The 15,779-nt window shown below is 29.1% G+C and overlaps 1 protein-coding gene and 1 long non-coding RNA gene across 2 annotated transcripts; one reads left to right on the forward strand and one right to left on the reverse strand.

Moving 5' to 3' along the window:
* Window positions 1–2,690: 2,690 nt before the first annotated feature.
* On the forward strand, window positions 2,691–14,360 carry LOC111027583. The gene is made up of 2 exons (XR_002603806.1): window positions 2,691–3,350; window positions 14,249–14,360. It is a non-coding gene; the product is annotated as an uncharacterized LOC111027583 (long non-coding RNA).
* On the reverse strand, window positions 6,939–9,053 carry LOC111027581 (RNA-binding protein 25-like). Its single transcript, XM_022305988.1, has one exon. The coding sequence runs from the start codon at window positions 9,035–9,037 to the stop codon at window positions 7,010–7,012; it is 2,028 nt and encodes a 675-aa protein (XP_022161680.1). The 5' UTR covers window positions 9,038–9,053; the 3' UTR covers window positions 6,939–7,009.
* Window positions 14,361–15,779: the final 1,419 nt, after the last annotated feature.

Here is a 15,779-nt window from a genome sequence, read left to right on the forward strand (position 1 = left end):
AAATATAAAACCGAACCAAATTAAATAATATTTGTCACAAAATAATATTATATAATAATCGTTTTCTTATCTGGGTATTTATAAACTATGTACAGGAGCACGGCTGCGATAGAAAACCTGTTTTGGCCTATGGTGCGGTACTGTCGTTATCGGGCGCGGAGTGATGGTAAAATGTACGTCTAGTAACGAACGCTGCCGCTGTTTATGGGCGCAGCACACGACGAGCGTAATTAATTGACGAGCGTATTTTTTTAACCGAAAATCATGGTTTCGTAATTCAAGTAATACGGCGTTGTGATGCGTTTTACAGTATAAATACCTATTACGAAAATTGTAGAGGAGAATTTTTTCTAGAATCGTAAGAAGCCCGATTTTTGATACCTTGTTCCAATCTTCCAATATCGCATGGTAAATTAACACGTTTTTTTTACTTTTTATCGATTAATTATTCAACTAATTAATAAAAATATCGAAAATCGGCCTTCTTACGATTGTTAAGAAAATTCTCCTCTACAATTTTTATAATAGGTATTTTTTCTGTAAACCGCTTCAATAAGCCGTATTACTTGAATTACGAAACCATGTTTTTATGCCATATTTTGTCTACTAGTGCGCCCTCTTAAGGACACCTCGTGCTACTAGGGTGTAGGCATATAGGTATGTATGTATGTACTATGTAAGTATGTATGCATGTATATAGGCGGGTTTCGCTGACGGTTGCCGCATCGACAGTATGAGTGTCGTTGTATGTGTGTATATTTGTAAAACCACAAAGGAAGTTGTTGCATTTGCATGTTTTTTTTGGACCGTTAGATTTATTGTTAAGTGAGTTAGAAATTCATTCTGAGACTCTACGAAAAACATATCAAAAGTTTATACTTTATAGTGCATATTTAATGATTTTCATAGTTTAGAGCATATTTCATAATTTTACATTTTTTTAGAGTATATTTTATAAATTATAATACTTGAAAATTCGTAAATAAAAACATTAATAGATTCATATTGAAAGAGTTTATTAGATATTCTTGTATCGTTGTTTTTTAATTTCCATTTGGCATTGAAAACAATGTTTTTCTTCTATTGATTAATATAATGTATAAATACTAATAAATTATGTAACTAGGTACAGCTTGCTTTATCTAAAATGAAATATTATATAAATATTAAATAAATATCTATAAAATAGAAATAGCTGCAATCGAAGTACGATGATTTTCTATAAATACTTTTCTAGGGAAATAATTCAATGATTATTGTTGATGGGCTGATGGAATTAATAGACTCACTGCCGAGATATTATTGTCAGTTCCAACTTATACGTATATATTTTCTTCAAGGAACATTTTGGAGGCATTTTTATACAATTTTTTTGTTGTTTAAATTATGATTAAAAATTAAAAATCAAAATTATTTTTATTACTTTGTTTTTACCATATTTATCATTTATTATAAAACAATATATAATTATATAACATTTATAATTTTATAAAATATTTCTGCAAATGAAAATTGTGTGTAAAAAATAAAATATAAGTGCATATTTTTAGAGCATATTTGTACTTTTTTAAGAGCATAAGAGCATGCATATTTAGTGCTTTTTAAGTGCATTAAGTTCCGAGTCCTAAATAATAACCATTCTTGCTTCATATATTATGACCCATACTCGATCGTACGTCGACATTCCGACGTATAACATGGTTTATCAAAAATTGTTTTCTGTACAGTTGTTCATTATATTTATAACGATTAATGACTCTAATTTATAATAAACCAAAATAAATAGGTATGCGGCATACCATAACGATATACAAAAATATAAAATATAGCAAAATACGCACATTATTAGTTATTTTTCGTTAATATGAAGTAATAAATTTTCCAATTTTTGTATACGTTTGGAATTTTTTAATAAGATACAAAATTTGCCACCTCTGCACCTCAAATTAATAACATTCCTTAGAAATATTGTTCCTCTTTAAGATATCATTCCAAACATATATTTACTTGAAAAGTACTAATAAATAACTGTAATTATTTCCCTGCTTTGTATGGAAGCCATACTCCCTAGAGTCTAGGCACTTAACAATTTTGAAATATTTGCAATATTGTACTGACCTTGTGAACATGTTACAGAAACATTAAAAGGTAAGTTTCAAATTAACATATGTGTATAAGCATGTCCAAATTTTGAGACGTGAAATATCAACTCACATTTATGTTACGCAATCGTAAAGTTTTTCTAACATCTCAACAACATCATTGTAACAACTATTTGGATAAGTTATAAATAACATCCTAATTTACACGTATCTTATTAGTTATTACCGATACTAGACGTTACAACATAGTCATCTTTAAAAGAAATATAAATGTACAACCGTACTTTTCAAAAATAAAAACCCGTTTCGGGGTATCGTAGTATCGTGGTTCGATTGATGCTGGTCGAAACCCTAAACATATTTATGTTTAGGTGCATAATATTTTATTTAGCCATGGTCGAAACTACGTACGTAGCGACAACCCATGCTTATGAATCTATAGTATATTAGTAGGTATATTACTATTATCCATCGCCTTTCATCGCCCGTACCGAAGCGCGCAACAAACGAACAATGTGCCAGAACTTTTATCCCCTCTCCCGTAAGTCGTCGCCTCGCGCGGCCCAGTCTTCTCGTAATCTCGTGAGCTCGTGACGGGTGCGCCGCAGTGCCGCGCGGCGCGCGCGTCTTGTGTTTTTCCGCCTTAAGCGGACGTGCACCGCGAGTCGTGATCGATGGGAGTGACGTCTCTTTGACGAGCGTTTTTCGATTTACATTATTTAAGTTCGTACTCGCCGGTGATTTGGAGAAGCCATGCGCGCCATCGTTCCGTCGGTGCGTACGACGAGCAACTGGTACCGCCGTGCGGGCGGCTGTGAGAGAGGCCGAAAACTTCGTGTTTCGCACTACGCGTTCCGTCAAAGTTTGCGTTGTTCCCAATTTCATTTATCGTCCCGTCGATCGCGAGCGCACGGCCGCAATAATTATTAGTCGCCGCGTGCCGTTCGCAATCCATAGAGCAGATGTTCAAATCGTCGCCCCGTCTTGTTATTTCGCCGATCACAACATCGCCGCCGCCGCTGATATTTTTTGACGCGTCTATAAATCGTATTGTCATCGTCGTCGATAATATATGATGTTAAGCATACTACTGAACTCTGTCTCTGCCGACGTCGACTTATAATTATATTAGTTAGAAGTATCTGTGTACATAGGTCATTGCTTTTGCGATTGCCCTCTCAAGTATAGGTACTCAACATCGTCAGCTGGACATCATCGCATTCCAAAACACCGCGACACATGTGACTGGTTAGTCTCTAATTATTATATGTACCTATTATAATTATAATTATTATTTATTTTCTTAATGTAGCAATGTACATTGTACAACATATCAATATTACCTAAATATTAACGATTAATTATCCACCTCATTAAGAGTAGCATATTTTGGCAGGGAACGTTAAGTTTAAATCTGAAGCATACCTATGTAACGAGATATATAATTAATAACTAAGAGCTATTAAGTATCTAATTACAAATACATAATAAGTTATCGAGGAAAAATAACAAACAAAATATAATGTATGGTACCTAAAGTACCTAACCAATAATTACATGTACATAATTAGATATATACATAACGCACAGTATTATTAATCCATGGAGTGAATATGATTATTTAGACTAAATTTTTGGAGGTACCTAATTGTTTTATGTAAAGTGCCTTAGGATGACTTTAATTAATATTGTTTAATATTAGGTAGATCCTACACAAATTTTACTTTTTTGCCCGAATATAGTTGTACTCAGAGTTCTTCTTTTAATCTTTATTGAATTTAAACTTGATATTTTTTTGACCTTGTGTTATAATTATGTTGAATTTTAGAACTGTTGATATCCATTGTGATTATTTGAAAAAATAAAGGCCAAAATGGAAGTCAAGAATTCCAAAATATTTGTGTAGGTAATTGAATATTAAAAAAAAAATCTATCCCTATTAATAGTATAATTTCTATATAAAATTTACAGAGACTTCTAAGCTTTCTTGCTAAGTTGTGCATGCAAGATTTATTTACCCTTTCACCCTCAAACTTCTATTTTTCTAGACAATTCCATATGACAGAATAAATTGTGCTAGTAAAAAATAATCCATTTTTAGAGAATTATTATTGATAATATATTTTAAGAGGATGTGATACCCGCATGTGTTGTCTCTGTCTTAGAAGTGTGAACTATACCAAATTTTAGGATCAATTTTAGCACCGTTAGCTTAAGAATTAGAGTGAATTAACCTCTTATAAAATTTAAAGGTAAGATTATTATCTAGGATTCCACTTAGGCTATTTTAAATATTTTTATTTTCAAGTAAGTTTTGACCTTTTTTGAAACTGTACATTTTATAGTAATCATAACTTACTTAAAAATAATAATTTCAATAAAAAGCTATGTGTGGCCCTAGATAATAACCTTACCTTTAAGTTTTGTAAGAGGTCAATTCACTCTAATTTTTAAACTAATGGAGCTAAATGTGATCTTCTGAGTGTAAAATTTTCTGTGTTATGCACTCTTAGGTCCTCCTAAATATGTCCTATGATTAACATACACTTCTAAAACAATCATCTTTACCTAAGTGAAGTTATATAGTAAATATGTTCATTCTTTTTAGGGAGTTTGTCAAAAATAATAGGTACCTCGAATAATACCAAAATATGATATACATAATTTTTGTTTGATTAAGTAAACAATTATTATGGTTAATAGGGTGGTCAATACATTTATTCAAATGGATTATGCTGTTCCTTTATTTAAATGATTTTTTATTAATATTAAAAGAGATAAACTTGGATATTTGTAAGTTAAACAATTATCTAGCCAAAGTTTGACTAATCTGACATAAGACACTGAGTTATTATATACATATTTTTAATTATCTCCATCACCTAACAAAATTGTGTTATCTGCAAAATATGCTAGGTACCTTACCTATTAAATCCAAATTTAATAATCCATCAATACCCATTGAAGGTCTTAGGATTGTACCTTGAGATACACCAAAATTACTTTATACAGTATATTTTAATAATATTGAGGTTAAAATTAATTTAAATAGTATTCAATAGCCAATATATGTATATTTTTATATTTCAAGTTTGTACTTCAAATGTTAAGGAATGTTACATGTTTTACCTTAGAATTTATCAAAGATTGAATATTGTGTAAGTTAGTCAATGCTAAGTGTTAAATATAACAGGTTTTTAAATTAAATTGGAGTATAGGATAGTTGGATAATTTATAATGCACTTTTTAAAAATTCATTTTTGGCTAGTTCCTTTTAAAATTTATTGATAGATGGTAAATATTTTAAATGAAAGAAAAAATATATTTTGTCTTTTTGTAATTCTTAAGGTATAGGTACCTACAACCAAGAAATTTAGAAAAACACTTGATTTGGTTCTTGTATTAGAAATTTGCTATTTTTGTATTGCGTAACTCTTAGTTTTATCTGTATAAAGTCTTAATCATAAATGCATTATTTTTTTTATAATATTTTAATTGATAATTTATTGGGCCTTGACTTGAAAGTGGTTATTTTGTTATTTAATATTTGTTATTATTTTAATTAAATACAGAGGTACCTACTTACACATCTTTAGTTTGCTGACTTTGGTTTGATAGGGTAATCTTACTATTTTAGGCACTAGATAGGATATACAATTAATTACTAAAACATACAGTGCCAACAACTTTCAATTGCAATTAAAATTGAAAACTATTTGCCAACCATAGAATTTGTAAGGGATTATATCAATTATAATAGTATGTAGTACTAACATATTATGGTATAAGAATATAAATAACCCACATTAATTAGTAATTACTATTGTAGGTACCTACCTACATACAATTTAAGTAAATAGCAAAACCAAATAATATATTTTAAATTCTTCTGTGAAAAAAAACTGTTTAGCTATCCATGTAGTTTGAATAGATATTTTTCCAAATAAAATATTTATTAATTGTACCTATTTTAAGCTAGGTACCTACTATATATTTTTTAATTAATAACGGTTACTTATCAGTTATGCTTAGATTTGTAAGCAAATATAATAATTTATAGTTACTTTAATATTTAATATTGTAACACGAGTCATTGCCATTGTCAAGGTTACCCAAAACATGACCTATTATTATTCAGATACACAATAATACTATTTTATATTTCTCAATTATTAAGAGCTGTTTATAAAAAATACAGATATTTCCGAGATAGGTAACTATAATAATTAATGATATACCTACTATATAAAGTATATAACTACTACAACTATAATTTTAGATGATAGGAATAGCTGATATAGTATAGCTTCTATAGTACCTAGGTATTGTTGAAATAATATATTTATTATTTTTCTCAGAAAATAGTTAAGTTACTGCTAAATAGTTGAACATAAATAATAATAAAATATTTATTAAAACATTAGAACTGTTTCTGAATTTATTAAATTACAAAACTGCAATTTATGTGTAAACCTATTATATTTAATCATTTTAACGTTATAACTTAAAATATTTGATGATGAATATAAAATTAATAAATCCATGCATTAGGTTAGGTAATACATACGTATTTAGTACACAATAAGTGAATAAAGTTCAAAGGCTATTATAATATTTTAAATGCACCGTTTATATTTTTAGGTACACCAAATAAAAATAGTCTACAATAATTGTTTATACACATAGTTTTATTTTAAATCAATTATATATTGTTGAAAAAATAGATGCAATGAAAAAATATAGTGTTTAATGTGTTAGGGTAAAAATTTTAATTAATAAATAGATTTTCAATTGTCACAATATTTGAATTGTATTATAATTACAGAAAGTTACACATTATTTATTGTTCATGGAATTCATGGTCTTTGTGACCATTTTCCTAGACATTTTCTTCTAGTTCAACCTGTCTAAAGTTTTTGTTTTTCAACCTCATATACTAGAAGTTTCCATATTTTTATAACAAACACTTCAGCCTCATCATCAAGTACCATCTGAACATCATCGATTATAGCCTGAGGACTACTACCGGCTTCCACTTTTGAACATATAAAATCTACCAGTGTTGTTTCTGGCTCTCCGATGTATTCAATGATTTTTTTATTTATCCACGGCCAAATGCGTTTTTTTATCATTTGGAAGTCAACTACTGTCCAATCAAGATGAAATGAGAATAACTCATCAGTGGGAATGAGATCAATTAACTGACTGATACTTTTTTTCTTTTCCTCGACTGATTTATGTTCTTTTTCTTTTATCTTGTTGCAATAGTCGATATGATTCAATTTTCTTTTTTTTGACGTTGGCGATTCTTCGTCATCATTCTTAAATACGTCTTTGATATTCATATTTTTTTGAATCATCAAAGTGATCGATTGGGTAGGTTGAGAAATGAGTGCAAATTCAGGTGGAGGTGTTCGAGAATGAACATTAGATGATGTAGCTGGCTGCTGCGGACTGGGTGTTAGCGCTTTCTCCACAACATGCTTCTGACATTCCTGCTCAACTTCCATGTTTTTCTGATTTTCAATGTCCATTTTATAGCATTTTAATGTGTTTTTTTGGTTTTCTGCTACATCCATCAATAATTTGGACTTGTGCATATTTTCTTCTCTGGCTTCTAATACTTCAGAAAATTGTAATTTAATGTTACTATGTACCTTTTTTGGGATGATTACTTGTTCATCTTTCTCTTTTTGTCGATCTCTTTCATCTTCTTCTTTTTCTTTTTCACGCAGTTTGATTCGTTTTTGCCAATTTTTTCCTCTATAATACTTCTGGTCATCGTTTTTATCATCATAATTTTCCAAAAACTCTTTAAGCTGTTTAGCATTTTTTTCTCTTTCTTCTTCTATCATTTGTTTATTAGCACGTTGTTTGGATAATTCTTTTTTCTTTTGTTTTTCTCTGTTTAACCATTTATTAAGTTTCTTTTGATATGCTAGTTCTTTCTCTCTTAGCCTATCATCATTTTTTTTTAACTCCAACTCTTCCATTTCTTTTTCTTGTAATTTAGTTATATCGAAATAGCTTCTGCTTTTTTCTGGTATTTTTTCTTCACGGTTTTCCTTGATCATTCTTTTTTCTCTTTCTTTGTCTGTTCTTTCATTCTTCTCCCTGCCACTCTCATCCCTTTTGTCTCTTGTTTTTTCTTTTTCTTTATATCTTTTATCTCGTTCTTCTCTGCTTCGTATAATTCTATTTTCTTCAGAATCTGGATTACCTGGAAATGTATGTTTTCCATTTAGTTTTTCTTGGATCTTTTTTCTTTCAATTTCATTTTCTTCTTTGTTTTTCTTGTCTTCTCGAAACTTGTCTATTTCTTCAAAAATTAATTTTTTTTTTTCATCTTCAATTTGCACGGTATTAAATCCCACACCATCAATAATTCTTGCTTTGTTTTCATTTTCTTTTTCTTTTCTGATCATTTTATCATTGTGTTTTTTAATTATACAGTTTATTCTTTCTCTGCAATGTACTTCCAATTTTTGATTTCCTTCAGAATCATCAGTACCTTTTTTTTCCACTTCAAACTGGTCTAATTTTTTTTGTGTTTTTGTGTCTACTTTCACCACAAGTTTTTTACCGCCTACCTCCATATCATGTAAAACTTTGATAGCAAGTAAGGCATCTTCAAATTGATAATATTCACAAAAACCAAATCCTTTTACACTCTTCCAAGAAGCAATATTTCCAAAAGTTGTCAAAATGTATTGTATCGTATGGCGAGGAACTTCTTCAGAAATGTTTCCAACGAATACAGTGATAAGTGGTTCTGAAGGTTGATGGAATGTTTTACGAGTAGCGAGTGGGTTGAAACACTGAGAAGCAGAAACCACATGTGGTGTTACAGGTGCAACTAATGAAGTTTGTTGCATTGGAGCCCAAACCTTGGACTGGGGCATTGGAAAACTGTCCACAGTAGGAGTGAAAGGCATGACTTAATAATTTGCAGAAGTAGTAGGTAAAATGTTGGCAGAAGATACGGTGGTAGTCAGATTTGATCATCCATAATAAGTGAAATGATTATTGCTTAAAGTTAAATAAACAATAGTATTAGTATCTATATTTTAAATTTTAAAGAATAATACTATAAAATACTATCATGATAATTATATCTTACCTGTGAGTACTTCATATGTTGAATTACTTCGTACATAACAACAAACTATTTTTTTTACACAAATATAATATTATAGTTATAACCCAAAGAATTGAACAAATTTGAGTAAAGTGTACAGTATATTAGACAGTACAGAACTAAACAAATACAAGTAAGTATAAAAAGTGTGGTTGTAGTTGTACTATAAATCTAATCTAATCCTTGGAAAACACCCTTTTTAGGAGAACTAAGGTAAGCAAATTTATGATAACAAATTAAATAGTGAATTGATAAAAATGTTAGTATTTATTGTATTTACAAGGTCTTTGGAAGAGTAACTAAGGTCCATCTAATTCCAAACTGAATTATATCACTACAGAACAAATAACAATATAGATGCAACACCGTAGAAATTAGATTAAAGTAACAGTATTTGATTGCAGGATTTTTGGCGTGGTCAGTCAGTTGATTCTATTAAATACCAAAATGGCCATGTCCCCACTTTTTTCGAACAACATAAGAAATGGGAATTTTTCTTATCACTGATACTACTAAATATTAAATAATTAAAATACATTTTTTTAAATCTTTTTCCTTTATAAATGTTATTTATTATTATTATAATTATTATTAGTCTTATGATTATTATTGTTATTGTTATTTTTTTCACTTGAAAAATATGCTCATATAAGTAATAATAAAAAACTTACAAACCACAAGTAGTGAAATTGCAATCATAATATTTGTTACTGACACTTGACATGACGTGGAATACAGTCGATCATATTGTACTTAATTGTGTATTATAATATGTTAAGTAAATTGTGTGACTACTTTTATAACTACTCTGTGATAATTGTTATGTGAAATTGATACTGCTTCGACTGAGCTGTCTCTAGATGCTTGTCCTTCAACTTTGAGTTATCACGACTAGACTGATTTTCTTACATTATTAATCAAATGAGTGAAAATTTTACTAATGTTAAATATGCTTCTACGTTTACTGACTACACTATAGTGATTAAGAATTATTAGTATTTATATGGATTAAATGGTAATTAAATTTAAATTGTTAAAGTTTTCAACTTTTTTTTTATTGAAATGTGTTATAATATGATATGAGACCTATTAAGTATGAATTAAAGTATATTTATTAATAAATACATATTTAAGGTAATCAGTGGCGTAGCCAGGATTTTTTGTCGCGGTTCTCGGACTCTACCGACGACATCCTCGCACGTGAAATGTGTGAAAAATTGTTTTAATTTTATTAACACGGAAGGGGGGGGGGGCTGCAGCCCCCTCAGCCTCCCCCCTGGCTACGCCACTGAAGGTAATAATATAACAAAAATTTTTTTTACATTCATAAATAATATAATAGGAACTCACATACTAAATTAATTTTATTCAAATAATTCTTATATTATGTCCTTAGAATTTTTTTTATTGCAAACATCAATCTTAATCTAAAATTTTGCCGTATTCAGTCATTTAATATTTTCATAAATTGTTTATGCCGTATATTATATTAAAAAGTAAATAGAAAAATATGGTTAAATTAATAATTATTGTATTTATATTTTACATTCAGAATTTCTACATTAAGGTTGCCTATATTATAAATTATTTTATCTAATATTTATTTCAATTTTTAATTTTGCAATAATGATTATAATATTGTGTGAATATAATTGAAATATGCATTTATATGCACTGACATTTTTAAAATATGTATAATATACAAAACTCATAGTAAAATTTTGAAATAATAAAATATATCCATTTTTTATCCGAATTTAATTTATTTTCATGTGTATACATTTTATGACACTCGAAAACCTAACTTTACAGCTAAACACTTTGTTGTCATTATTAAGTTATTATTATCGGTGTGTACTAGTTGCGGTCATAATCAAAAATTACGTACTAGTTGCGGTCACCCCTCAAAAAGGTTACATACTAGTTGCGGTCACCCATCAAAAAGGTTACATACTGATTCACTCAAATAATAATAACTAAGTATACTAAATAATAGAATATAATATAGTTAATATACTAAATAATTAAATATGAAATTAATATTTCGTTTATTTATTTAATTTATAAAAATGTATTAATCAACATTATATCGATCAACAGTATATCGTGTAATTCCGCCTGGAATTGGAGTATAATAAAGCTATGACCGCAAGCTTACTAATATAATATAATATAGTTTATATAAAATGTATCAATCAACATTTTCCAAATTTGTGTCAAAGTATAATATGCATAAGTATAATATTATAATATGTATAATACTGTCAAATAATAATTATTATATAACTTGTGTCAAAATATAGTATATAATATGTATAATGATAATAATAATTTAAAATTTTAAAATTTTGTAGGTATAAATTTAAAGGAAATCGACTTTAGATATTCAAGTCGATTTATTTCGCCTTCTTCATAATACTGTATTTGTTGCGCTAAAAAATGCTCTTTTTCTATTGAAATTTTATTAACACGACTGGTTTTTGTACAATTCATTTTTAAATAGCCATTTGTTTGAATTTCATTTAAAGCGTCAATAAATATAAAAATATTAGGGTGAGAGTGGTAAAACATGCTATTGAGCTTTGAATGAAAACTTTCGCATGCATTGGTTGTTCGTGTTATGGAAGACGAACATTCAGCCCATAATGACGGTGGATATCTCGAATCTTCCCTTACATACACTTCTAAAATATAGTCTGTAAATGCAGTCAATTTTGAATTATTAGGTGGAAGAAGAGCCATAATATATCTGTGACAAAACAATCGTCAACTTCATCTGGTCGTAGAAACGGAAGTCCGAAAAAAAGTTTCAAATATTCGGACATTTCACCAGGTTTCATATATGGTTTTGCTAGACCTAATGACTGCATTTTGCGAAACCATGCTTGCCCTAGGTGAAAACGGCATGCTTTCAAATTTGTAGTGGGCCACACATCTTGAATTGCTGTGTGGATAGCCTGTTCGAAGTCACTGAAAACTCTATTTGGGATATAGTCACATAAATGATTTTTGAGATGATCTAATACAGTCTTGTACGCATTATGGCATTTGCTAGGAAACAACGAAAAAAACAATGGTATGTATGAGCTATTTTTAAATCCATGAATGACAAAAAGTTGCTTAAAAGGAAAAGGACAACTTGAAAAAGTAACATCCATAAAAATAGAATCACATTGCTTAAGAAAATCAAGGTTTATCTGAGTTGTAAAACACACTATATTGTTCTGGACATCATTTATAAAAATCCATTTTTCATTATTTTTCGTCTGTATTTTATTAATTACGTCAGGAAGCGTCGCATGCAATTGTGGAAAGTCACGTGGCAACTTCGGATAAATATTCATTCGTGCAGTATGTATATTTTTCCTAATCAAAGAAATATCATTTGAGTCGAGTAAACTTAGTGCTGTACTTGACATCTCAGAATGAATAATTTTAGAAGGGCGCTCACTAAACTGCTCGACTGCCTTACGTTTAACACTGTTACTAACCTTTTGACGTAATATTGATTGAAGATCATCTGGTTCATGATTATGTGTTGTATTTTGTTCACAAATGGCACCATTAACATCGTACTTTATAGCCGCATTACATGTTTTTTTACAACATACCCACCGTTGTACGTCATTCGCTAATGTACGATAAAATCGAAATTTATAATTATTAACGACCCGTAATGGTTTTAATTTTTCACTCAACATATTTTTTGAATTCATTTTTATGTTTTACCGTATCAAAAGACGTAGGCACAATGAAAGCAATATTCGAAACTATGATCGGAGTATACAATTTAATCTATTTTATTTATAAACTTTACAGATAAGTAGTGGTGTTCCCACATATATACGCTGTGTGCATTATATCAAAATATATGTTTATCGTATACTATAGATTTCGCCTGGAATTGGAGTATAATAAAGCTATGACCGCAACTAAGATATTACCTAAATTAATGTGACCGCAACTGTTATATCCGTTTATCTCAAAAAACGTCATGACCGCAACTAGTATGCAGCCATTATTATTATTACATTTGTGGTATATTATATTACCCGTGGTAAGTACGAGAATATAAAAGATCGAAACAAATACTACAATTTTGTAAATTGGAAAGTAAAAATAAGAAATAAAAAAACAATTTTTTAAAAACACACTTTTCTATAAAAACATATTTTAAAAATTGCACAAAAAGACAAAAAAATTTTTCCGTTTTTCTAACCTAACCCTGTGTGGTGCATCATACAAAACATTTAAAGCCGAGCTAATAGTCTCACATACACTTCTTTGTTCAATACTGTTTATAAGATAGTGACTGGGAGTATATGTCAAGTAAATGTAAATTTTTCATTATTTATAAGTACAGAAAATTTTTTTTGTCTTTTTAGTGCAATTTTTAAAATATTTTTTTTTACAATAGCTTGTATAATATATCTTATCAGTAATGTCACAGATTGTATAATTTTACATTTTTATTTACACTCCGCCTCACAGACCGGTGTGAATTTGTACTTAAACAAAATAACAAAACAGCTCAAATATATTGTATCTAAGCGTTTTTAAATTGTTTCATGGTGTCAAGTAAACAATGTTACACGCAAAGTGGTTTTGCATGATAATTCGTAGCGTTTTTACTACCCCAAAAGTAGATAAAAGATAGAAAAAAAAAACATTGCTTGGAAACTCTCAGAATCTACAAAAATAATGATAGCAATATTTATATGACTAAATTGTAGCCAAAAGACAATAGTTTATGATACTAATTATTGTTGTTTTTCACTCTCGTAATTTTTTTTACTGTCATACTTTTTTTTTAGTACACATCTAATGGTTTTAAGATTTTAGTTGAATGTATTATTAAATTTTGGATCGAGTGTAAAAAGAAAGGCCTTCGAGTTGAGATGAGTTTGAAGAATAAATAATTTAAAAAAATTTCAATATCAAGAGTGTTTTTATGCATAACATAATTATATTATATTATCTAATCGAAATGTATTTTGAAAAATATTAGGAAGCGCCGTGTCTGAACAACAATCGCAAGAAAGATTCCAACCCCACCGCCAACACTGACGATGTCCGCCTGGACGGCGCAATATGTCATCAGTGCTATATCGCCTCGAATACGAATTTTCAACAAAATGGTATGACGATACCGACAATTGGGATCCTGCCGAGTTCCAAATTCAAGATACCTGATCTAACCAGCCAGAGAATTTTGATCTTCATTCGTCACTTATCAGAGGATATTGGAGTAATTGATTGGTGTCCGATAGGTCACCGCCGGTAATATCCATATCTCCTAAAAGTCTACCGCCAGCGATTCCTATAACTAAGCATGTGGGATTCCGGGAGCATCCGACTGAAGTATTAGATGGACAATTCCTATACTTGGCGCCATACCTATAGACAAGTCCATCAATGTTCTGCGACCCAGGTAGCTATAATGCATAGTTTTAATATTATTATGATGACACGGTGTCGTTATGTCAATTATTGACGTGTTCAAAATGTCAAATGTTGTCTCTATCTTGCAACCGCAGAACACCTGAAAAATGTTTGTTCAACAGAACCGATTTTCTATTTTAAGCTTAATTAATATTCAGTAATTGACATATCAATATTTTCATCAAACTTAAGATCCGGATTAGTAAGATCTATAAAAAATTTATCTGAAATATTAATTTTAACGAAATTTAAATTATTAATCACAATTATAAGTATTTTTATATAGTATAATAATATTTTGCACATGTATATACATGTTATGTGATTAATGTAAACTACAGAAATGTAATTATTATTCATACATTTTTTGTTGAACTAACAACAATGTACTTATTGTAAAAATCTTCTAAATTTTTACTAGAATAAGTTCTTAACTTTCTCATTGGTCACGAAGCTATACAAGTTGCAACAGACTGAATGAACGATTAAATTAAATATAAATTCAAAATATGTACCTATATACAAGTACATAAAGATATTTTACTTGAATTTATTGGTTGATGCTTTGATGGTTAGTTTCTGCTTATTTATCAACTTTTTATTTTTCCTTGATAAGGAATTAAAAATATTAAATTTTTTTCAAAAATGTTGTTTACGACGTCTTAAAATTATATAAAAACTGTTTTTACGTAAATGTAATAGTTTTTGGAACATTAATTGTTCTTCGATAAAAAACATATAAAAAAAATCTATAACAAGGTACGGTGGAGGGGGGGGGCTAATGCTCATCGTCGTCCTGTTACTTAATCAGTACCTATGTATACCAAGTTTTCCAATTATATTTTTTTTCATATATTATATTATTTATATTTGTGACAATAAAATGTTTCCTTCACATTCTAAAACTATTTATAAACTTAAACACCAAATTCGAGCTTCAACGAGTTTTTTCATTCCTAATTTAAAAAAGATTTTGTCTGTTTGTGACATACTAACATCCCAAAATTCAAATACACATTATATATATATTACATTATAACATAATATCAGAAACTCGTAGGGGAATTTTTAAAGACCAGGAAACGGACTTTTTTTTT

The sequence above is a fragment of the Myzus persicae genome, unplaced genomic scaffold, assembly GCF_001856785.1.
Source record: "Myzus persicae strain clone G006 unplaced genomic scaffold, MPER_G0061.0, whole genome shotgun sequence".
In the NCBI taxonomy this organism is placed as follows: Eukaryota; Metazoa; Arthropoda; class Insecta; order Hemiptera; family Aphididae; genus Myzus; species Myzus persicae.